General features: G+C 33.0%; 1 protein-coding gene and 1 pseudogene across 1 annotated transcript; one reads left to right on the top strand and one right to left on the bottom strand.

The window, feature by feature from the left end:
* The window catches only part of LOC105129501 (oxysterol-binding protein-related protein 1D-like), a 13,907-nt pseudogene extending 7,410 nt beyond the window's left edge, over positions 1 to 6,497 (top strand).
* Positions 6,498 to 8,168: 1,671 nt separating this feature from the next.
* On the bottom strand, positions 8,169 to 13,397 carry LOC105129295 (ARM repeat superfamily protein). Its single transcript, XM_011031286.1, has 15 exons — positions 12,969 to 13,397; positions 12,700 to 12,876; positions 12,486 to 12,610; positions 12,255 to 12,399; positions 11,612 to 11,761; positions 11,460 to 11,513; positions 11,060 to 11,155; positions 10,891 to 10,950; positions 10,663 to 10,737; positions 10,527 to 10,580; positions 10,178 to 10,279; positions 9,405 to 10,064; positions 9,223 to 9,321; positions 8,895 to 9,002; positions 8,169 to 8,685 (listed from the first exon to the last, which is right to left on the bottom strand). The coding sequence occupies exons 1-15, from the start codon at positions 13,356 to 13,358 to the stop codon at positions 8,536 to 8,538; spliced, it is 2,445 nt and encodes an 814-aa protein (XP_011029588.1). The 5' UTR covers positions 13,359 to 13,397; the 3' UTR covers positions 8,169 to 8,535.
* Positions 13,398 to 23,964: the final 10,567 nt, after the last annotated feature.

The following is a 23,964-nucleotide window of genomic DNA, read 5'->3' as shown; positions in this document are numbered from 1 at the left end:
TCTTTCCTTTATCATCTTTATTCGGTGCAATAGTAAATTCGAATATCTGCAAGATGAGAACAACATACTCTGACGTTCCACGATTTTATGAGAATGAAGCTGGGCAGCTCAAAGAATGAGAATGTTGATTGTTATGTTAGCACAAAGAATGAGAATGTTGATTGTTATGTTTCTTTGACGATGGTCATTTTATGAACTCGTATACCATTCATACTCAAGCATGCGCATTCTCTCATGCATATACTACTGGATCAAACGATTTAGAACTTTATTGAGGAATAATTCACACCTAAAACTGTTTTGCAGACAGAGAAAATAGAGCTGGAAGCTACTGTAGTAGATGAAACGAAGGAACGTGATTTATATTGTGGACAAGCAAATAAAAGATTTAGTGGTTAGTTTTACTTTTAGATCTTTGTTATTTCCATATTTTGATAGTTGCTTTGATGCCTTTTTACCTACCAGCCCTTACGGGATGAGCAGTTTACATAATAACCTTATATGTGAAAATACTTCAATCATTTGGTTGTTAAGGAAATGTAAGGACAGAGTCGTTAATTGATATTCTTATGGAACAAGTTGACCTTGTGGATCATTTTGGAATTCTACATGCAGAATAATCTTAATCAATTTTCTGGTGCTTTTGTAACTTGATTTTTTGTCTCAATTTGGCATATTGAAACAAAATAGATAAGCACACTTGTAAGTTCTCCACCAATTTTGGCTGTAGCACTCAAGCATTACATTTGATCCCTTTTGGCGGAGTTTTGTACTTAATGGTTCATGGCTCCTTCCTCGCTGTAGTCTTTGACAATATCTATTTCAACCACAGGAAAAGTTCGCTACTTCGCTCTAAGTTTTCTGGTAAGTCTTATTGTTTTTTCGAGTGCTGAAAGTTAACTGATATTCATGTTCCTTCCATGTCACAGATTTCTATTCTGTAATGTCAGAGGCTAGTGCTAGCGATTCCGATGCTGACAATGAAAGTCAAGATGGAGCAGATGTTGAATCAGATGAAAATGATGGTTTATTCTTTGATACAAATGATTTTTTTTCCACTGATGCTTTAAGAATCTCTTCCTATCGGAGTAGGGCAGCTACTGGAAATACAGTAATATATGATAAAGACCCCTTTTTATCTGATCATTTGCGTGGGTTTGGGTTTGAGAAGGAGATCAGGACAGTTCAATATCTGTATGTTAAAAGAAGAGAAATTCTGCCAGCACCAAAGGAGAAAGGGAAACATGTTGGTCTGTGGTCAATTATCAAGGACAATATCAGGAAGGACTTATCTGGAGTTTGTCTTCCTGTTTATTTTAACGAACCACTCCCTTTGCTGCAGAAGTGCTTTGAGGATTTGGAGTACTCATACTTGGTTGATTAAGCTTTGGAATGGGGAAAGCAGGTCAGGTCCTCAGCTGTGCCTTCTTTTTTAACAAAGCAGTTTTAAAGCATGATCTGCTTGTTACATTTTAGTACAGGTAGTTGGTTAATCAAGCATCAGTAGACTGTACCAGAATTTTTTTTCCCTTTCCCCACTTCTTTTTATTAATGAATCAATTTGTTTTCTTTCCTTTGTTTTGTATGTTATCACTGATTCAATTTGTGACTTAGCTGTTACTTAGGCTTCTTGGTGATTGTGATCCCTGTTGGACTAAGGTCCTTCTGTCCTTCTGTCCACTTGCTTCTCTGTTTGTTTGATTTTGGAGGACTATCTGGTTTGAAATAAGCCTTTAAGGCCTTTAGCTTTTGTTATGGAGAATGAGATATTCAGACCTTGATCATATTTGTAGAAAAATAATATTAACTGGCAGCAGAATTTTATTGAAGAGTCTTTTCATTGTTGTTAATTAGCTCCATTCTTTGGTTCCTACGGGAACTGTTTATGGTGGTACTTATGTTGTATAAATAATGGGATTTTGCATGTTTCAGAGGAATGATTCGATGACAATTCTAAACGTTGCAGCTTTTGCTGTATCCGGGTATGCCTCAACAGAAGAATTTTGCATGTTTCAGAGGAATGATTTGATGACAATTCTAAACGTTGCATGCTGTATCCGGGTATGCCTCAACAGAAGGTTGTCAGTGCAAAACCTTCAACCCTCTCCTTGGGGAAACCTACGAGGCTGACTATCCAGAGAAAGGACTTCGTTTTTTCTCAGAAAGAGTATTGCCCCCCCCCCCCCCCCCCCCCATGTTTTAAACTGACTGGGACAAATTCTTGAACCAGATGTGCAGTTACTATATATGTTGAATATCAATATCATTGAGATAAAAGTTAATCTGGCTTTTCTCTTTATTCTTGATACGATACTTGACTAGCGCTTTTTTTTTCAGGTAAGTCAACACCCTATGGTAGTTGCTTGTCACTGTGAGGGAAGAGGCTGGAAATTCTGGGCTAATTCCAATCTCATAGGGAAGTTTTGGGTGCAGTCTATTCATCTCGATCCGTGTCCTCACCCTGCAGTTTGAGGATGGAGAGACCTTTCAGTGGAGCAAGGTCACCACTTCCATATACAACATTATACTTGGTAAAATATATTGTGATCACTATGGAACCATGCGTATCAAGGGCAGTGGAAAATATTCTTGCAAGCTCAAGTTCAAAGAGCAGTCCATCATAGACCGAAATCCCCATCAGGTGATTAATCTATTTTTCAGACAACTTGTGACAAACCCATGCTTTCAACCAGGGGGGTAGTTTCCCTCTTTAGTTTTTGTTCGAAAACATAAATCCTTAATATATTGAAATAAAAAATTCACCTTGTACTAAAAGATGTTTGACCTCCTTACCCTTTCACCTAATTTGTAGAAAACCTTTAAGTGTTAGACTAGCAGCAAGAAGCTACACTGTCTGAATTTCTCTTATCAACTTGATTTCATCATTTTCCTTTGTTGTTTGTTAAAGAAATCAACAACCTTTCCATCAACATATTTGGAAGATTATTAATCAATAGATTGCTAACTATTGTTAAACAGGCAGAATGCTTTATGAAATGTGCTAAGTAGCAGAAAGTGTAGCCAAAAAAGATAAAGATAAAATAATAAGTTCGGCAAATAATAATGCTGACTTCTGAGGAACTCAAATAATAAGTACTTTGAGGCAGCTTAGAAGCTTGCTTTTGCTCTCCAAGGGTGTGTTAAGGTTCTCTAAATCGCCCATGAGATGTGGACCAGAGCTGGAATTGTTACAACCACTAGCGTGTTGCTTCTTTAATCATATAAAAGTGAGATCCACCATGATAACTACTTGTGGGTTGCACTTTTATGCGAGCGAGGGAGCATTGCACCAGGAGCACCTTACAATCTCTATTATAAACAATTTGAGATAATATTTTAACTATAAGAACGTGCTCTCTTTTGGGCTAGCTTAGAGATAGAATTGTTATAACTATTAGCGCATTGCTTCTTCATTCATATAAAAGTGAGACACACCATGATAACTGCTTGTGAGTCCTACTTTCATGCAAGGGAGGGAGGATGACATTGAGAGTACCTGATAATCTCCCTACATTATAAACAACTTGAGAAAATATGATAGCAATCGTTATAACTTGCTCTTTTTGGGCTAGCCTAGAGCTGGATCTATTAGAACAACTATCATATTCTCCTTGCTTAAATATATACACAGAGAGTATGAGATAACACTAGGCCGAAGTCCAAAACATTTGCAAATATTCTCTTTCAATATAGATTTGTATTAATATTATAACATAATAGAGTTTACCATTAACATATGAAGGTTGGTGTTATTTCCACCTCACCTTTTGTCGTAATGATCAATATAATCTTGTTTAAGCAACACATTAAATAAGATTGCAACAAAAAAAGTGAAGATTAACATCACCCTTCATTAATATAAACGCTAATGTTGTCAAAGTTGCCAGGCACTCTTAAAGCTCTTATGGCTCTAAGCCTAGGCCCAGGGTCAAGTGCAACCTTGCAATTGAGTGAACTAAGGGGCACCCTATGTAAAGTGGTTTTAAAGATATAATACGAGAAATGTTTAAAAGTTGAATATAATTTGTTTAGCCTATTGGTTGAAGTAGTAGAATGTTGTGTTGTTGCTGAAAAGTTGTGGCTCGAGATTCTAAGCCATTATATTTTTTTAAAACTTATAGCTGTGGTTTGAAGTTCTAAGTAAGCTATTCAAGATTTTTTAAACTTGTATTCTATTAACATGCAAAGCAATTATCAAACACAAAATGAAAAATATAACATTTGGTTCCATTCTCGTTTGTTTATAGGACACTTCCATTAATGGTAGTAGGAATATGGCTCAAACAATGAATCTGCCTAAATACATCAGAAGTATAAAATTCATAATAGAACATTTCTAGAGGATCCCTTTATCATATGAGATAGTGGTTCTCTTTGGCTTCCTTGGCTTTGTGTCTGTCAATGCTCTTGTTTCTTCTCTTTCATGTACTTGTCCCTCAAGTCTTTCGAAGTTCCAGCCCAATCTTTTTCAACTTCAGAGATAACTGTGGGGACCATAATATAACTTTAATTGAATTAAGCCAGATAATTATAAAAGAAGTCAATGGCACTAGTTTGAGCTGCTTGATCAGGCACTGTGCATGCCTTGTGTGGCTAAGGCCTGCCTAGTTTAAGGACCTTCATGTAGGGCTTTGTACACAATTTTTTTTTGACACCTTTTCCTTGCCCTAGTATCCTGTTAATAATCTGTTTAACGCCTCATATTTGTTTCAATCATTATAAATTGGTTGATGGTCCATCAATTAGTGCTCCTGAGTAGAAAGAAATTAAATACCTTGTACTCTTTCTCTTTCCATCCATTAAAGAACAATTTGCGTGTGCATTAAAGAATATCACTAACAAATTGGTGTTTACACTGATTATACATTTTTCCATTCTCACAGTTTGATTTCTATTAGAAAATTATCCGTTCTGGTACTTTGCTGCACTTTGTTTCTCTACATCTGTCATGTGCTTACAACCATGCTGACTTAATCCCTAGCTCGCACATACTTGGCAACTCGACAGGCCCTAACTTAATAGATGAACAAGACACAGATGGGTGCAGTTGTTTGATGTCGTGCTGGAACCAGCTACTTGCTGATAATAGACTGATTAGGTAGGGTATTTTTTTTTAATATAACAGAAGTAAGATCCGTTTTCTACTGTAGGTCCATGGATTTGTACAAGATAATAGAACTGGAGGGAAGGTAGCAATGCTGGTCGGGAAGTGGGATGAAGCAATGTATCATGTGCTTCGGGATCCGACTGCAAAGCCAGAGGGTTATGATCTGATGACGGAGGCTGTCTTGCTCTGGGAAAGGGACCAATCTGTTCCAGATATAATCTCACACCTTTTGCAATATCTTTGAATGAACTGACTCCTGGCTTGTTGGAGAAATTGCCTCCTACTGACTCGAGATTGAGACTTGAGCAGCTGCAAAGACAAGTAAAAACCTGTTTATCTATCTTTTATTAGGTGATGGCATTAGCTGAACAAATAAAATATAGAGGTGTGCAGTTGGAGAATATCGATATCCTTTTAATTCACTTTCATTTATCTAGAGATTTTTGGCTCTCTCATTATCTCTAGGTCTTGTGATGGAAACCCTTTGATAGGTTTTGCTTTCTATAATCATAAATTCATCTTCTACGCTAATTAGTTAGATGATATCGGGGTTTCATTAAAAGTCTTTCAGTTTATGGCCTTGTATGAGGTATGTGCTTGGTATCACGGTGAATGGTGTTTTTTAGAAGTATTTTTTGCTTAAAAATATATTAAAATTATTTTTCTCATATTTTTTTTTATTTTTAACATCAATATATCAAAACCAAAAAACACTAAATAAAACATCCATTTAATATTTTTTCAAGTCAAACATATTTATTTTTAAAACGTACTCAAATGCAGTTCCAAACTCAAACAAATGGTGCCGAAGTCCTTTAGTGCGCGTGTGTGTCCTTTCACTTGTACTCATCAGAAAAAAAAAAGGGGGCATTCTTCGTTTCTTTTATTTTTCTCAAGTAAAAGAGAAGCTTGATAATTTATGTCTTCTCTGGGACAGGCAAGGAAATTGCAGGAAAGGGGGTGGCAACCAAGATGGTTTCGGAAGGATGAGGATGGTTGTTACTGTTATATAGGTGGATACTGGGAAACAAGAGAGATAAAGAACTGGGATGAAATTCCTGATATATTTGGTCAGAGTGCTGATTCGTCTTCAGGTTTAGTGGAAGAGTAAGCGGTTTCACATGTTTTTGCTAATATGTTCTGGTTCCCATTCTTTTTCTGCATTTCATGTTTTTCTTACCTTCCCTCTACTCAACTGGGAACTGGAAACGAGAGTTGCAATGTTTAGGTGTATCTTTTGTAATCTTAGCATTCAAAGTTTTTGGTTTATCCTAGGAAATCGGTAAATCTAAGGACCTGCAGTGCAGTAATTATTCAAGGTACACACTCTTCTTCATAGTTATCATCTTTTGTTCATTTTTTTATTAATGTCTAATATCCTTGCCTCCCATGAAGTTGAAAGAAAATTTTTATTTCAAGGTCAGTGACTATTCATAGTATCCTCTATGAGCCCTAGATTGGGGATCCAACTTGCTTTGATGTAGGACAATTTTCAAATCAATTTCAATCCTTACGAAAAAGGACTCATTTTTCTTTTTTTTTTAAAAAAAGATCATGGAGACATTTTATTTCCTCATTTGGCTATCCATTGAAGTTGTGACGTAATTTTCTAAAACCGTGCTCTCTATACACTAACAAATTTACCAAGAATAGATCTCTATTTAGACTGGAGAATTTTTTTGGGTGGTCTTCTTTCTTGCTTAGTGAAAATATAAAGAAAATGCAGAAGCGATTGCAGATTTCTCTTTTCAAATTGCTTTTAAGACACCCTTTTGAACATTCTCCGAAGCCCGCATCTGTTTCCCCTCCAAGCGCCAAGCCGATTCCAACTCATTTCGTTCCAAACTCAGTCGACTCTTCAAACCCCAGATTTCTCCACGCACGTCTCAAATCTCCATACCATTCACATACCCTTTTAGACCGAACCTTCGAACTCTGTCCCTGACTGATCGAACTCAGAGAGGACACAGTGCCAAGTCCGAAGGTGAGTCGGTGCTGTTGTTAGATGTAGCCAAGAAGCTGACTGAAAAACCTAAAGTTGGAGACTAATAGCAAGATATTCTGTAGGAAATCTTGCAGAACATATTCTGTAGAAGCCAAAAAACGTTGGAGATTAAGATAGAAATATGCAACCAGTAAGCATGTGTGCTCCTGAACCTCATACAATGTCTGGCAAAAATAGCAAGATATGGCTACGTTCAAACTGCCCTGCCTTTAGATGTCTCTTTGACCTGACAGAGACTGCTCAATTACAGTATTTGTATTTTCGCTTTGAGATAGGTAGATGCATACGGGCGCTGTCAGGTTTTTAATACTTCAGCATGAAGAAGATTTATTCCATGAACGTGGCATGTTTTCAGTAACCAGTGCTGGATATTGCCAGCACCTGAGTTCTTCGAGAAACTAGAGGCTTCATCACTTAGTTTTTTTCATGTTATTATTTTCCTGGTTGACTTGTTTATAGCTGATGCACAATTTACCTTCTGATGCTCACACAATCATGCCATGGAGTGTGTATATGCTTAGCGTTCTTATTCTTTATACGTCCACTACCGGTTAAAGTTTAGACGGAGAGTGGGAAGATTGTAGACCTCAATTTGGAAGGCAGCAATGCCATTGTTGTTTTGACGAAGGATGTTGCTTTGTATATTTGCATGGCATGATATGCAGTCGATTACTTCTAGTTATCTGGCATAACCAAATGTCGAGTCAAATTAGAAATTTAGAATATTCTCGAACATGCTTCTCCTACTTCTAATGAGTTTTTATGGCTTTTCCTGTTCTATCTAATATGCAAGATGCAATTTAATTGTCTCATCAATATCTTATTTGAAATATAATTAATTAATTTATTATTATATACATTTGAATAAATAATTTAGTTACATTATCTTCTTAACCATAAATATTTTTTTTACCCGTGGAGAAGTTATATTTTTAACACTCAACATAAAACAAAGGAAAAAAGATCTCTATTTGTTTTTTTAAAGATGTTAAGCTTCGTGGTAATAATAATAATAATAATAAATCTTCGTAATATATTTAAAAAATAAAAAAAATATTTTTATATTTTATTTTATCTTCATGATCTATCTCTTTTGTCTTGAAACAACAATCAATAATCAATTACTACTTAAGTATTGAATCACCTATTTTGACACGTAGGTTTTATGCCCTAGTAATAAACTGCATCACCTAGAAGCTTTCACCAGACAAGCATACCGTTCCATAATCTTCATGAATTGATGCGCTTTTGCCTGGTAATAATTAGCCAAATCCTTCTCAACTCAATGGTTTGTTTTGCTGGTACTGTAATTAGACAGTTGGCGTATAAGAGGTCACCAACAAACCAAAACTATATCCTCCAAGAGAGTCTGGTATTTTATATATAAAAAAATGCTTCATGGCATGATAATACACGGTTCTGATCATTTCCATGCTTTCTTCCCCCGGAACTGCTTGCCAGAAAGGTTTTGCTTTCTCTTTTTCTCTTGTTGAGATCTTGCTACCTTGGCCCTTTTTGCAGCAAGAGGCATCTGCTTTTTGTGTTCCTTCTGCCTGTTGCTCTGCCCGCCAGTCTGTCAGCACAAACCATGAAATAAGTTAGTCAAACAATCAAGCAAATCACATAAACACATTAATGCTTTGACCAAATCCGAACATGCGCCGCAAGATTTAAAGATCTATTTTAAAGTTTGTGCCAGAATCAGCTATTACTGAGAATAAGAAGAATTGGATTTCAGGACTAGGACCCCAAAATGCAAGCTTATGAAAAATGAATGAGCACCTTTTTCTGTTTTACAGCGATTCTAGATTTGTAGCTCTCTCTATCCTCTCTCCCGGCTCTCACCAGTGCTAATCTTTCTTCCTTGTTTAGCCTTGCCCGTACATGAACCTATGAAACAGAACCACAGAGCAAATTATATATCTCTTAGAGCTTATCAATATATATATGTGTGTGTGCGCGCGTGCGCGGGCATTAGCTTAAGAAGTAACATTTAACTAGGAAGAAAACTTTTAAGAAGAAACCTGAAACAGACATTTAAGTTAGTTCACATATCTAGGCATAACTGCAAGCGAAACTATTCATCAGTAATAACTAATAGAAGACTTACTTCAAGCTTAGCAGGATCCACCCGCTTAGCACTCAGATCATCAGAACTTGGAACCTTAAATCCTTGCCGAGTTAAAGCAATCTTGGCATCCTTCTTGGCCTAGCGCATGAAAAACATGTCAAATAAACACTTCATGGTTAGCATATATCAATAATGACATCAATGTTAACCTATTAACATACCTTAAGTTCCTTGATTCTTTGGAAGTCTTCATTAGAAAGAATACCATCTGTAGAGTCTGATGGTGGTTTCTTCAACTTCTCTTCTGTCATTTTCTTTAAAGCCCGCAAACTTGTATCAGCTGCTAGAAGTTGCCCATCAAAATCAGAGAACTTCCTCTTTCTATCAGCAGATTTGTTAACTTTATTTATGATTGCCCTCGCATTACTCTCATTAGTTCCATGAGCAACATTAGCTTTTTCAAGCTCATCATCCACCACATAACTGTCTTCATCATTCTCCTCCTGATCCTCATCCTCATCCTCATCCCCCCCCTCACCACCACCACTGTCATTGTCTGCAGCATCATCACCATCTTCATCAACTGAGCAATCTTGCATGTCATCATCCTCACTTTCAGTGTCATCACTGTAAATCTGGTCTCCTTCATCACTGGCAGATACCATCTCCTCATTTTCAGAATCATCATCAGAGCCACAGGATGCCAAATCATCAATATCATCCCTGTCCTCCTTGTCTTCATCATCATCATCATTAAGTTCTTCTAACAACTCAACACCAGGAACACTGCTGACAATATTGACTTCTCCATAGGCCTTCGGCCTAGCTTTTGGGTCAATGGGACGACCTCGATCTTTCTTAATCAGCAGAGAAGGACAAACCTGAAGTAAAGGAAGCAATTAGTCTCACTGTATTAGTCGTGCCTGTAAGCATGACTTGCAAAAACCGGTACTCATGGACAGATGAAGCATATTGAGGCACAGAGTTCTAGTACCTCTCTGAATAAAGTAATGAGTGAACGAGCAGCTACTGAAACTGCCTTCTCATGAGATTTCTTGTATAATACAAGGTCTTGCAGCAAATCTTCATTCATCAACTAGAAAACAGAAGCAAAATATTACATTTCTCAATAAAAGTAAACTTCACATGTGAGAATATCTGTATTTGAACTGATGAGTGCAAAGAGATGCAACATCACTAAGGAGATAAATATTTCCATAAAAAACAATTCTAATAGAGGAAGCACATTAATAGCATACAAAAATATTTCTTTGTAGCTCATCAATATTTTAAGAAACAGAAACAAGTAGTCAAAAAGAAAATGGCAACTGAGTTATAGTTACCAAAGGTATACGCAAGCATATTTCCCTGATCACATTCAGTCCAACAGCAATGGCCTGGAACAAGCAAATAAAGTCAGCAGGACAAACAGTTTACAATTTTAGAATACAATCGTAGCAAAGCAGCTGGTGATCATACTTCAGGACGCGAGCGATCATGTACAAATTGATTTACTATTTGTTTGAATAATGGTTCAACTGCGTCAGGAGGCACCTGGTACAGCAAAAACAGTGAGTTAGCAAGGAAAAAAATCTAAGAATCATATAGAAGTAAGTAGAAGAGGATGGAAGTCGATGAGAATAAATTTACAGAAAAAAAAACTATGATCACAGCATTGGATTCAATCAATCAAAATGGACAAATTACCAGATCATGACAGGCCTGGACAGCTGCTGCAAGTAAATTCGTGATGTCACGCTGATGTGGCTGCACAGAACAATACCACCTTAGGATCAAAGAAAAGAGGGTAATAAGAAAGGCTGTGGCCATATTTCCATGGCCAACAGCATAACTTTCATTCATTCTAATAGCACACCTGAACATATTTCTGAAGAAAAGGATAGAAGTTTAATAAAATCAAGCGGTGGAGCCCCACAGTTCGAGCAATTACTTTCAACATCATCATCTTGACCTGAAGTTTAAACAGAGCTTGACGTCAATAAAAAATGTACAAATCTAACTGAAAAATATAAAAGCCAGTGCAGCTTTCTGGGAACAAGAATCTCAATATAACCCCTAGTGTTCCAACATTTTCTCCATTCTTTTTACTCATTGTCCATGAACCCACTTCCAGTTATTTTTCAGAACTCAAAACAAGGCATACACAGACACACATGTGTATTTATGTGATACCAACATACAATACAGAAAAGATGCAAGTGTATATGCTAACAGACACACCACAAACTTTGCCAAAGCCAAGATTTCATAACCACCTCAAAACGTTCATTGCAAGTCTGAAGGCGAGAAAATAGCTTCTCAGCAAACCCCTGCAAGCAAAATGAAATCCTAAAATCTCGTTATCCCGCGTACAAATGCTCAGAATCTGTAGAACTACACTCAGTAAATTATAGAAAAAGAGGAAAACCTGGGCGTCTTTAAGATGGTTGAATGGTGAATAATAATTTGAATTGTTGTTTTCTGATGACAATCGTTGCTGCCTTTTCATGCTACGTATAGCACGCTGCAGTTTTGCTTTCTTTTTCTTCTTGCTAGCTACAGTACCTTTATTGTGTGCCTGAGGTTTTGACAAAACAGCAACAAAATATTGTAAATTAACCATATTTGTTCAACTGTCATTAATGAATTATATGGCACCTCCTTCGATGTATCATCGCCAGTTCAGCCAAGAAGGGTGAGGTTGTGTAACATACCCGTTTAAATTGATTCTGTAGATTGGAACCTGAAGACATCTAGACACACTGGAGTTCCAAGATTGTACACAAGTTAAGGGTGATTTGGTGCTGGTTTCATGTGATGTTTGGCTACTGGATATATGATTTTGCTATTCTTTCTTGGTAGATAGTGAGATTGAGTAGGATGACCAAAGTCAAAGTTCATCTTAGCGGCTCAGTTTTTTATAATAGTTTCTGCTAGACAAACTAACTGTTTAACCAGTTGGCAATAAGTTACTAACCATGTGGACTCTTATGATAGTGGCTGTTGTTAGTTACTGTAGAATGGCTGCCTCTAGAATTCAAAAAAAGAAGAAGATATAAGGTGTATCTGACCTTATAAATTGACTCTTTACTAATGACAACTTGAGCTGTTCGAGGATTTGGATCGTCTTCGCCACTTGAAGCATCACTATCATCATTGTCATTATCTTCAATCTTCTCATAATCGAGGAGAAAAGACAGAGCAGCAATCATGATTCTGACAAAGGCAATCAAATTTCAAAAATTGGAAAGCAGAAGTTCCACAGCAACCACCTCAAAAAAAATAAAAAGGGGAAAGCTAACCTTGATGATGAATGAAAACATGCCATGCAAATTGAATTTGCAGTTCTATCATCGAACCACACCTTCCTTCGATGAAGCTCACATAGTGTGATGAGTGCTCTCTTCGCTCGCGCTTCATCATCTTGCTAAGTGAACATTAAAAAATAATACGATAATGCAAACCAACAAATGCACAAAGATAGATGATAATACTAGCAAGCAAAAGATTACAAACCTGTAGCAAGGAAAAGAGGATATTTTGAAGGGCCCGATTCTTAGCCTCATTTTTATGCTTCTTATTCATCCTCCTAATGCTATGAACAACATGAGTAAAAGCCAAATTCCTCAATGTCCTATCTCCCAGTGTTTGAAGCTCCATGAACAATGCTAGAGTTTCACTAATATCAACCATCTAACGACAAATTATACCAAATCAAATCCACAAAATTAGAAAATAATTGTCACAAATTAACGGGCAATTCAAAAAAGAAAAAAAAATCATACATCTCGATTAATCAGTAGAATAAGTGCTTGAGTAACATGACACCGAAGTCCCGAAGGCAGAGTCCGAGCAGACGATTTGAGAAACTCAGCGAGTTGAGCTGGAAACTCAGCAAGCTGCTTCGGGTAAAAAGGCGTAACATGAGACAAAAAAGTGGCGCGGTCACTGAGGTCCTTGTAAATAGTGGGGTCAGCGCAGACACCGGAGGAGGAGGCGAAACTGAGAGCTGCTTGCTGTTGAAAAAGATCCAAAGCCGACTTAAATTGGTTGTAAACCAAGCCGAGCTCCGTTTCGTAACCTTCTGGGTCAATTTTCATTTTGGATTGGAGAGATTGAAGGCTCAGCTTCTCCGAGCTCCGCCCCGACGCCGACAAGGAATCCGCCGTCGACATTATTAAGATTGATTAAAAAAAAAAGAAAACCCTGCTAAAACCCTAGCCTCCATTAATTTTTAGCGATATATATACACACCCACCCTTTTGACCAGGTGCATGATACGACACCGTAGTATCCAAACGGCATATTTTCTCCCATCATGGGACTGAAGTCTGAAGCTGAGTTAATTTTAACTTAATCCCTATTGTTATTATAATTAATCAATTAGTAAATTATTAAATAGTTTTATTTTTTCAACAATGGCTTCTTTCCAAATCAAATATCTCCATCTTACCTTCTTACTTTTTTCTTTATTATACTTTTCTAATAACTATAACATTAAATAAATTAGAAATGTTAAATTACAATAATCTTTCTGTTGTATTATAAAATTACAGTCAGCATTTAAAAGTTTGAGTATCTGTTAACAAATCCTTTTATATTTAAGAGAAAACTGCAAACCTCCTTATATAAAAAATTCTTTGATTGCTATTTAAAAAAGATAGATAAGAAAATTAAATATAGAAAGATATTCAAAGAACTCAAAATGAAATTAATATTGTTCATCTAACAAAAATAAATATGATTATTCTTTTATAATTTTTATTTTTTAAAATTTAATGATTCAATTTTTAAAATAAAAATAAAGGTGTTTTGGTTATAAAGGGGTGGTTATGTAATTTTTTTAAATCTTGGATGGTGGCTGTGATTTTATAATAACTCAGGGTACAGTATTTACTCGTTTGAAAAATAATATGAAATTGATCATAAAAAAATTTCAAAATATAGGGATTAAATACATGTTTTCTTAAACCAAGAGGAGTAAGTAATTGGTTTGGTTAAACTATAGTGACTAAGTAAGATTGGTGGCTTGTGTCATGTCTCGTACTAGAAAAAAAAAAATCAACTTGAAAGAAAATATTTAGATGGAGATAGTATTTTAAAAAAAAATAAAAAAAAATATGAGAATTATATTAAATCTTAATTATTTTGATAATATAATTAAAAATAATAATAATAATAAATAAATAAATAAATAAAATATAAAATCAAGTCAAACTATATTAAAATACAATGATTATTAGTCACATGAAATCGAGATAATATCATAAAAAATAAAATAAGAAAGAATTAATTATAAAAATAGATATAAAAAAAATTATTTAAGTTAACTTGATTCAATCTTTCAAATTCATGACTCAAAAAATTAATAAAATCATGATAAATAAAATATTAAGACATAAAATAAAAAATTATAATAAAAAAATTAAAAATAAAACAAGTAATAATTAAAGAATAAAAATCAAACCTTTTATAAAATAAAACAAATTAAAATATTAAAAAATATAATTGAAAAGATAATTTAATTAAGAGAGTGAATAAAAAATTAATAATAAAAAAGGAGCAAATTTAAAAGGTAAAAAAATTAAAAGAGGGTTAAATTGAAAGAAAATTTTAATTTTATGGATTATTTAAAATTAAATAATTAAAAATTAAAAATTAAATTTTAAAAAAAAATTAATAAACTCTTTGAAAATACGAAAGGAAGGCTATGAAATCAACCATCAACGCAAATCAAAGAGAGGAGTGAAAAAAAAGAAGAAAAAAATTTGGTAAGTAAAAAAAAAAAAATTATCAACCCAAAACCTGATTTTTTTTTCACACACGATGCGTCTAAATAGGGGTGACGCCATAAGAATTAAAACATTATTGTGACAGCTCGAATTTAGTCATCAGGTGACTTTGTATGTGTTGTCCTGGAGTGCAAGAGCAATCATCTGTGCCCGCAATTTTTTTAAATTAATTAATAGTTTATACATGTTTAAATGCGAAAGTGCAAATGATCAAACTTAATAATTACAAAAAAAAAAACAAGTGAAAAAAAATAATAAGAGTGTGAGAGCTACCATCCATGTCCACGCAAATGTCACTATAATTTATTTTTTAAAAATTAATTAATGTTTTATACATGTATAAATACGAACCTACACATGATCAATCTTAACAATTACAACAACAAAAAAGGGAAAAAAAAAAAAACCCTCTGACTAAAGCAAAGACAATTTTAATTCAACAATGTGATCATTTTATTGTTTATTTAAAGTAAAAAATGACTTAGTGCTTTAATTTTTGCTTTTAAGAGCATCTTCAAGGTGAGATACTTTTTTGAAGAGTCAAATTGATAGAATAATATTTTAAATAATATAAATATAAGTTTTTTTACTATATATACTTCAATAAGAAAAGCCTTCTGAAAAGTTAATTGTATTAAAGTGTGAAAAATAAATAATTTATTTTTTCTTCAAGGCGTTCAATGCTATTTTTTTTCCCGCATTATATATTTAATTGATTTATTTTTTAAAAAATTGGTTTTGGTGTTTTTTAAACATGTAAAACAATTATTGAAAGCCTTTTTTTTTTCAATTTTCATTTAGCACCTAATGGGGAAGATAAATAGCGTCAAATATCTTGCGGGCTAGTCTCTCCCCTTGAAAAGGAGGAGCAGCATATTTGTATTTTAAAAATATTTTTAAAAAAAATTAATTTTTTATATGTTTTATTTTAAATTAATTTTTTAATATTTTTAGATCATTTTGATGTATTAATATCAAAAATATTTTTTTAAAATTTTTTTAATATATTTTTAAATGAAACGCAATAGCAATGACACTTCCAAGCAGGCTCTTCAAGACAGCCAACCAGCAGCTACTGCAGTAGCCTGTTTAATATTGTGGTTGCTATTGTGGTTTTAAAAAATCAGTCTAATAAAAAATGCTTTTTGTGAGGTTTATTTTTAATTTTGATGTATATGGTTAAAATTATAGTTGAAAAAAAAGTAATTTGTTGTATTTGGTTAATATATATAGTCTCTAGTTAAACAGACGCTTTTATCTTTGGTTAATATATATATATAAACTCTAGTTAAACAAGCGTTTTTATGTATTAATCATGCCAGTGAATAAAGAACTAAAGAACTCGACTTTGAAAATAGAATTATTACCTAATACATTATATTATTTAAGTTAGGTATGTAGTTGATATATAATTTTTTAAAAAAAATACATGATATAAGATTATTTAACAATTAATAAATACATAATTAAGTATTATAAATATAATTTCTAAATATAAAATATATCTTGAACGATATATACATTGAACAAATAATAAAAGAGCTTTCGTGTGTGAGATGTTGCTATGTTGGTTATTACATGGGTCTTGATTTTTCAACTTATAATAGTGATAGTGATAAAAGAGCTTGTATTGCTATTGATCAAAATAATATGAAGAAAATAATAGTGATAATAATGCCCTGTTTGTTTGCTGGAAAGTACTTTTCTTTTGAAAAGTGAATTCTGGGAAAGTAAATTACTTTTTGATGTTTGGTAGTGCAATGAAAAATAAGTTGAAAAACAGTTTCCAGTATTTGGTTATATCATAGAAAATAAGCTGGAAAATAACTTATTAATATTTTATTTTTCTCAAGTTTATTAAAATCATTAGGAACAATCTTACAAATTAAATAGTTGAATAATAATGAAATTGAAAAAAAAATAATTTCATAAATTATCTCAAATAAAATAAATAATAATCAAAATAATAGAGATCAAATATAAAAAATTAAAAAAAATAAAAGATGAAGAAATTAAATAATAATAATCAACATTTCATAAATTATTTCAAATAAAATAAGTAACAATCAAAAGAACGAGGACCAAATTTGATAGATAAAAAATTTCAATAAAAAAATGATAAAGAAAAAGCAAATAGCAATTATAAAAATAAAGACCAAAGTTAATATAAAAATTAAATTTTAAGAGATGAAATTGAAAAATAAATATTCAAAACAAAATATATATAGCAATTAAAAGTTTAAGTATCAAATTTGATATAATCAGTGAATAATGACTTTTCTAAATTTTTCACAACTTCTGAAAAATGTTTTCCGCCCAAATTTTCTTGGAAAACATTTTCCTGAAAACCAAGCCAAATTTTCCTTTGACTGTAAAGTGTTTTCCATTAACCAACTTTTCTAATGACAAACAAACATAAAAAAATTTAGAAAGTGATTTTCTGGAAACCACATTCTGGAAAACAAACACAACCAAAAAGGAAAACACTTTCCTGAAAATCAAGCCAAATTTTTCTTTAACTGAAAAGTATTTTTTGTTGACCAGAAAGTGTTTTTCGTTGACTGAAAAGTGTTTTCCATGACCAAATTTTTTAATGACAAACAAACACGAAAAAGTATGGAAAGTGATTTCTCGAAAACTACTTTCCAAAAAACAAACATTGCCTAAATGAGTGATGAGCAAAATTAAAATTAATTATCTAGTGCATAGGGAATAGAGGGGAAGGGAATAAAGAATGTTAGCTCAAGTTGGGAAAGTTATGTTAACTAATTAGCAGTGTCGGTAAGAGAGAGGAGAACACAAACATAAAAGCAATTGTAAATTGCTTTATAAAAACTGAGGTTGGACCTCAGTTTTTGAGTGGGATCCACGTGAAATAAAAGTGTGTTAGATATGTTTAACTTGGAGGTGTGGTGACTTTTTATCAAAGATACATCTTTTAAGTACAAATCATACATTCAAAAGCTGAAAAACATGATTTTTACTAAAAAAAAGCACAAACTAACTCTCATCCAAACAAACACGACTTCAATGTTTATTCCTAGCCCCAATGCCAAATGGGCACGCACGGCCACGAGAACCGACTTTGTTGTACTCCATTTTTAAGTAATTCTCATGTTCTCTCTCTCTCTCTCTCATGAATTGCATATGTTATATCTACCCAAAATGATCAATGAGTAAAGACTTGGTATTGTTACTTAGACTTTCTTTTAAACTAAACAAAGAAAGCAAATTAAACAGATTCCAGCGAAAGTTTCTTTCTGGCCAAGGGCTAGTGGTGTTGGTTTTTCTCCTTCTTATTTTCCCTTGCTAAAGGAACGCATTAAGAGGTGTCAATCATATAAAGATTATGTTTTCCCATTCACTAGTAGGGTCTTTCTAAAGTCAATCTCATGGCTATGAACAAATCAAATCAGATAGTTTTATTTCTCAATCTTTCTAACTTGCTCCTACAGAACCAAGAGGTCAAAAAGATTGAGAAAAATTGATCATTCACAACCACTGATGAAGGATTTCTCGAAAAGTTAAGGATTAATAATCCTTTTTAGAAATCGAATGGATTCAATCTTATACATATACGAGGAAAGTCTCAGGTAGCTACCATTATTCCCACAATGATCGGCCATACTATTGCTATCCAAAATGAAAAGAAGGAGCATTTACCTATTTATATAACAAAACATATGGTGGGTCATAAATTAAAAGAATTTACACCTACTCTCAATTTCATAGAAATGATAATAGCTTCTTGTTTTATAGGCTTTATCATATTTAGTTGGAAGAGTTTAGGTAAGACTTTTAAAATGACTCTCGATGAGAGAATTCAGGCTATTTAGAAAGAATTGCTACAATTTCTCAATCCTAACAAAGTAGTTCTTCTAGAAACCAATGAACAACAACTATTACTTAGGATTAGCTTAAGAATTTGTGGCATCGTAGTAGAATCATTATCAATGACACGCTGTACACCTATAGGCTATATCATATTTAGTTGGAAGAGTTTAGGTAAGACTTTTAAAGTGACTCTCCACGGGATAATTCAGGCTATTCAGGAAGAATTGCTGCAATTTCTCAATTCTAACAAAGTAGTTTTTCTGGAATCCAATAAACAACAACTAATACTTAGGATATATATATATATATATATCTAGTTAAACATGCACTTTTATCTATTAATCACGTCAAAATAAAGAACTAAATAACTCGGCTTTAAAAATAGAATTGTTACATAGCATCTTACATTATTTAAGTTTGGGATATAGTTGATATATAATTTTTTTAAAAAAATACATGATATAAGATTATTTAACAATTAATAAATATATAATTAACTATTACACATATAATTTATAAATATAAAATATGTCTTGAACGATATATATATATATATATATATATATATTGAACAAATAATAGAAAAGTTTTCATGTGTAAGATGTTACCATGTTGATTATAATATGGGTTTTGACTTTTCAACTTGTAACAGTGACAATTATGAGAGAACTTATATTAGTGTTGACCAAAGAAATATAAAGAAGGTAATAGTGATAATAGATTTGTTATGAGAAAAATTAGAATAAGTCATCTAGTGTATAGAAAAGAGAGGGGAAGGGAAGAGAATATTAGCTTGGGTTGGAAAAGTTGTGTTAATCAATTAGCAGTGTCAGTGAAGGAAAAGAGAACACGAATAAATAAATAATTATAAATTGCTTTATAAAAATTGAGGTTGGATCTCAATTTTTAAGTGGGATCCACATAAAATAAAATAAAGTGTGTTTTATTTAGAAATATGATAGCTTTTTATCAAAAGTGCAATACCCTTTAAGAATAAATCAAATTTTTAAAAATTAAAAAAACATGTTTTTTACTAAAAAAACACAAATAACCTCCCATCCAAACACACACTTAATCAAAGACTTTAGTCCTGCGTATATTACTAGCCCCAATGCCAAACGGGCACGAACAATCACGGCCACGAGAACCGACTTTGCTGTGCTCTGTTTTTAAATAATTCTCAGGTTCGCTCTCTCTCTCTCCCTCATGAATTGCATATGTTATATCTACCCAAAGAGATCAATGAGTAAAGACTTGGTATTGTTACTTAGACTTCCTCTTACACTATACAAAGAATGCAAATTAAACAGACTCCAGCGAAAGTTTCTTTCTGGCCAAGGGCTGGTGGTGTTGGTTTTTTTCCTTCTTCTTTTCCCTTGCTAAAGTAACGCATTAAGAGGCGTGTCAATCATATAAAAATTATGTTTTTCCATTCATTGGCAGGGTCTTTCTAAAATCAGACTGAGTGGTGAAGAGTTAGTGTCAAGGTTGCTTAATCGAAGATGGATGTTGCTCATGCCAGATACTGAAATTCACCAGATAAAGCTGTCTCGATTGCGAGGTCGAGATAGGGACTGCCAATCTGTTAACTTTGCCTTGCTGAACAATACCAAACTGTATTTTGGTGATGACTCGATGGAGAAAGGCAGTGAAGATTCTTTCTTCTACGTTGTAATGGATGGTTTGTTGCTTCCATTGGTAAATGGTAATAAAGCGATCGAGAAAACTAGATACATTGTTTCCTTGACTAATGTGGTAAGCTCACATTCCTTATGGATATGGGATGACAGGTACTTGTTAAGATACAATTAAGCCTTCTCTCTGGAGGCTTTAGGAAGTTGGGTTGCCCAGCTTTATTGTGAGTTTTGTGCGTGGGTGCTGCTAATGGCTTTTCTTTGTATATAAGAGAATATGCAATCTAGATTGATATAGAGACGAAGCCGTATTCCATGTTGATCTCTGCATATTTTTTATGGAGCAGCTGGTTTTGCAATTCAGTCATTGTAATGACTGGCTTAGAACTCTCCTTGTAAGATTTAACTTAAGGGATGTCAGCTCATTCTCATTGATTTCTGCAGAAGTTTTGAGGCAGTTATGGCATGTAATAAGCTTCACCAAGCCATTTGAAGATCATATAACTTTCTACTGAGAAATTTTCTAGGTTTCATGTGGAGGCTAGTGGTCTAAGTGCAAATGCAGCAGCTGTTGGTAGGTAATCTTTTGCTGCAGTCGCTCTGGGAAACTTGCCAGAGAGTTTTTGTGGAATTTTCACTTTGAGAGTAAGTACTATCATGATCTTGCATGGCTTAGTGAGATATGTGGTTTCAGCTGTTTCACGTGCAGAGAGAGGGCTAAAATCACATTTGCTTCTGAGAGGAGAGCAGCATGATATTCTGACTGATCATAACCTAATTTCAACAGCATATGGATTGTCACTTATGTTCCTAAATCTATTTATGTCCATTGGGTGAATATGCTGAGGAGCCATGCTAATTAGGCGGCAGGCAACACTAGTTATATTCATGGTTATTAAATCTGGCATGGTTATTCAACATTTAGGTTTTAATATAAATTTTTTAATTCCACACTGGAATTTTTTATTTTATATTGAAAAAACACAAAGTTTCTTTCACGACATGTCATGGATATACTAATAGAATTTCAATCTTAAAATGAAAAAATAATTTTTTTTAATATTTATAAAGTAAATATTGATATGGGTTAATAACCAATAAAATAAAATAAAAAAGCTTGTACGTATAAAATTACTAAGCAACAGAATAACTTTTAATTACCTTGTTAGGAGGCAGGAGGCAGGAGGCGTGAGCCAACACTTTGCTTTTTAGACCTTTTATTTTTTACAAGCTCGTGTTTTGTTTAATTCAGATATAGTGAGATCCAAAACACTGAGAATCATACCAGAAAGATAGATCCTAATTGTCTATGAAGTAGCAGGGGATGTTGTAGCATCACTAGCTAAATTGAAAATCCTTTTTTAAGAGTTTAATTGGAATAAATTATATGTTAAATTGAATTTAATTTTCAAGCAGATTTAAATTTAATTGATAATATTAAATTACATGATTAAATTTAATTATATTATTTAAAATACTGGTAAAAAAATGAATTGAATGAATAGTTTTAACTATTTTAACTTCAATTTACAAATTATTTTTGTTACATAAAAAGCATCATTCGGGTATTAGAATAACTTATAGTTTAAGATTATGATATTCAAAATTCAGCTGTATAATTAATAGCTGAAAAAATAAGCATGCACAACATAAAAAAATGCTACTACTGAGACAGTAGATTTGGAGTAAATTATCTCCAGCCAAAACCACAGGTACCAGGGAAAAGGCACAATGGTATTGGGTATTACGGTACAATTATATTTTAAAAAATAATTTTTTATTTTATTTTTATTATTTTGATACATTGATATTAAAAATAAATTTTAAAAAATTAAAATATATATGATATTACTTTAATATATTTTTAATTAAAAAATACTTTAAACCATAATATTTTTTAAAATTTTAAGCACATTTAAAAATTCAGGAAATATAAAATTAACTAACAATTAATTTTATAAAAATATAAAACTTAAATTTAAGAAGTATAGCTTAATTAATCAAATTTTAAGTTTATTATCTAGAAGTTACGAGATCCAATTATATAATTTTAAAAATTACTAAAAATTTATATAATTATTAATTTTAAAATTTATAAAATTAATTAAAATATATACAAATTATCCCTTACACCCATATTATTTAAAAAAAATTTAAAAATATAAGACCGAAGATTTGCATGATTATTTTCAAATGTTAAAGTTTTGAAAGGTAAAGCACTTGACATTAATGCCCGTAAGGTGTCCAAACTCCAAAGAAGTGAGTCGCGACTCATGTTGTAATCAAACTCAAGTTTTCTACAGTTACAATTCAATTCAAAGAATACAAAAGGATACCTGAAGATCCCTTTGCTGGGCAAGAAGTTTCATCTCCACCAACTTATATTGCTGTAATCTACAAAACAAACATCACCCACGGCATCTCTCTTAAAAAAAAGAAGAAATATTTAACATTTTAAATCAATTAAAATTATGAAAGCAATTATTGAATTCCAAGGATTTACAATGTTTATCACATTTTAGTTTATCGATTTAAGAGGGCTAAGGGCGCCTTTGATTAAGAATACACTTCTTTTTTATTTCTTAATTATTAAGCTGCAACTTTTCATTGATGCAGCTACTGGTGCTTCTAAGTTCCAACAATGGCTTATTGAATGTGATTTCTTTCATATAGGTGTCATTCCCAAGTGCAGTATTTGTGCCGGAATCATTTACTTGGAAAAGATAGACAGGTAGAGTTGGTTGTAGACGCTGGCACTGGTACGACAGCCATCGGTTTGGGAAGTGGAGCACTGTGTTTAGGTTATGTCCCAGTTTCTATTACAGCCTTCAATTGACCTGACTAAGGTTCTGAGTAACTGCGTGTTCCCACTCCCAGGGATTGAGTTTTATTTGACTATGCTATGGCAACACAGTAACTGTTGCCGTTGATCGGAGAATTCATTGCAGAGACGCAGAATTCATTGAATTGACCTGATGACTCTTGAGTTAACCTCCCGAGCCCTTTTCTGAGTCAAAATCTAAGCCGGGTCGAGCAACTCTTCCCGAGGCATGTTTGGTTTAGCACAGGGGTGCAAATATTACTCCCGTATGCTCAGGGATTGCATGTCACTGCATCCTCCCTCTTCTTCATGAACTATGTACCTTGATTCCAATCCTTTCTTCAAATGGGGTAGGATATTGCGTGACATCGACATCTCTCTAATTATTTTATCTACCATAATGCGAACACTTAGTGATACTCAGAATTCAAATGCGCGGGAATTACAGTGGAGTTTTTTTAAGTGTTTGGATCGTGGATGATTACATGTTGATATTAATCTTGTAACTAGGGGCACAAAGGGTTAGTAATAAAGATCTTGATTCCTACAAAGTTATTTTTTTTATGGGATTTAAAAACATTTTAATTATTAAGTCAATTACTTTATAATAAAAAAATTATAATAAATAATCATTAAATTCTAAAAAAATAATATTTGTTCTTAGTTCATATGTGTAAATGCTTTAAAAATATATTATAAA

Source organism: Populus euphratica, unplaced genomic scaffold (assembly GCF_000495115.2).
Source record: "Populus euphratica unplaced genomic scaffold, PopEup_1.0 scaffold18.1, whole genome shotgun sequence".
Lineage (NCBI taxonomy): Eukaryota > Viridiplantae > Streptophyta > Magnoliopsida > Malpighiales > Salicaceae > Populus > Populus euphratica.
This window is presented reverse-complemented; position numbering and strand designations above follow the sequence as displayed.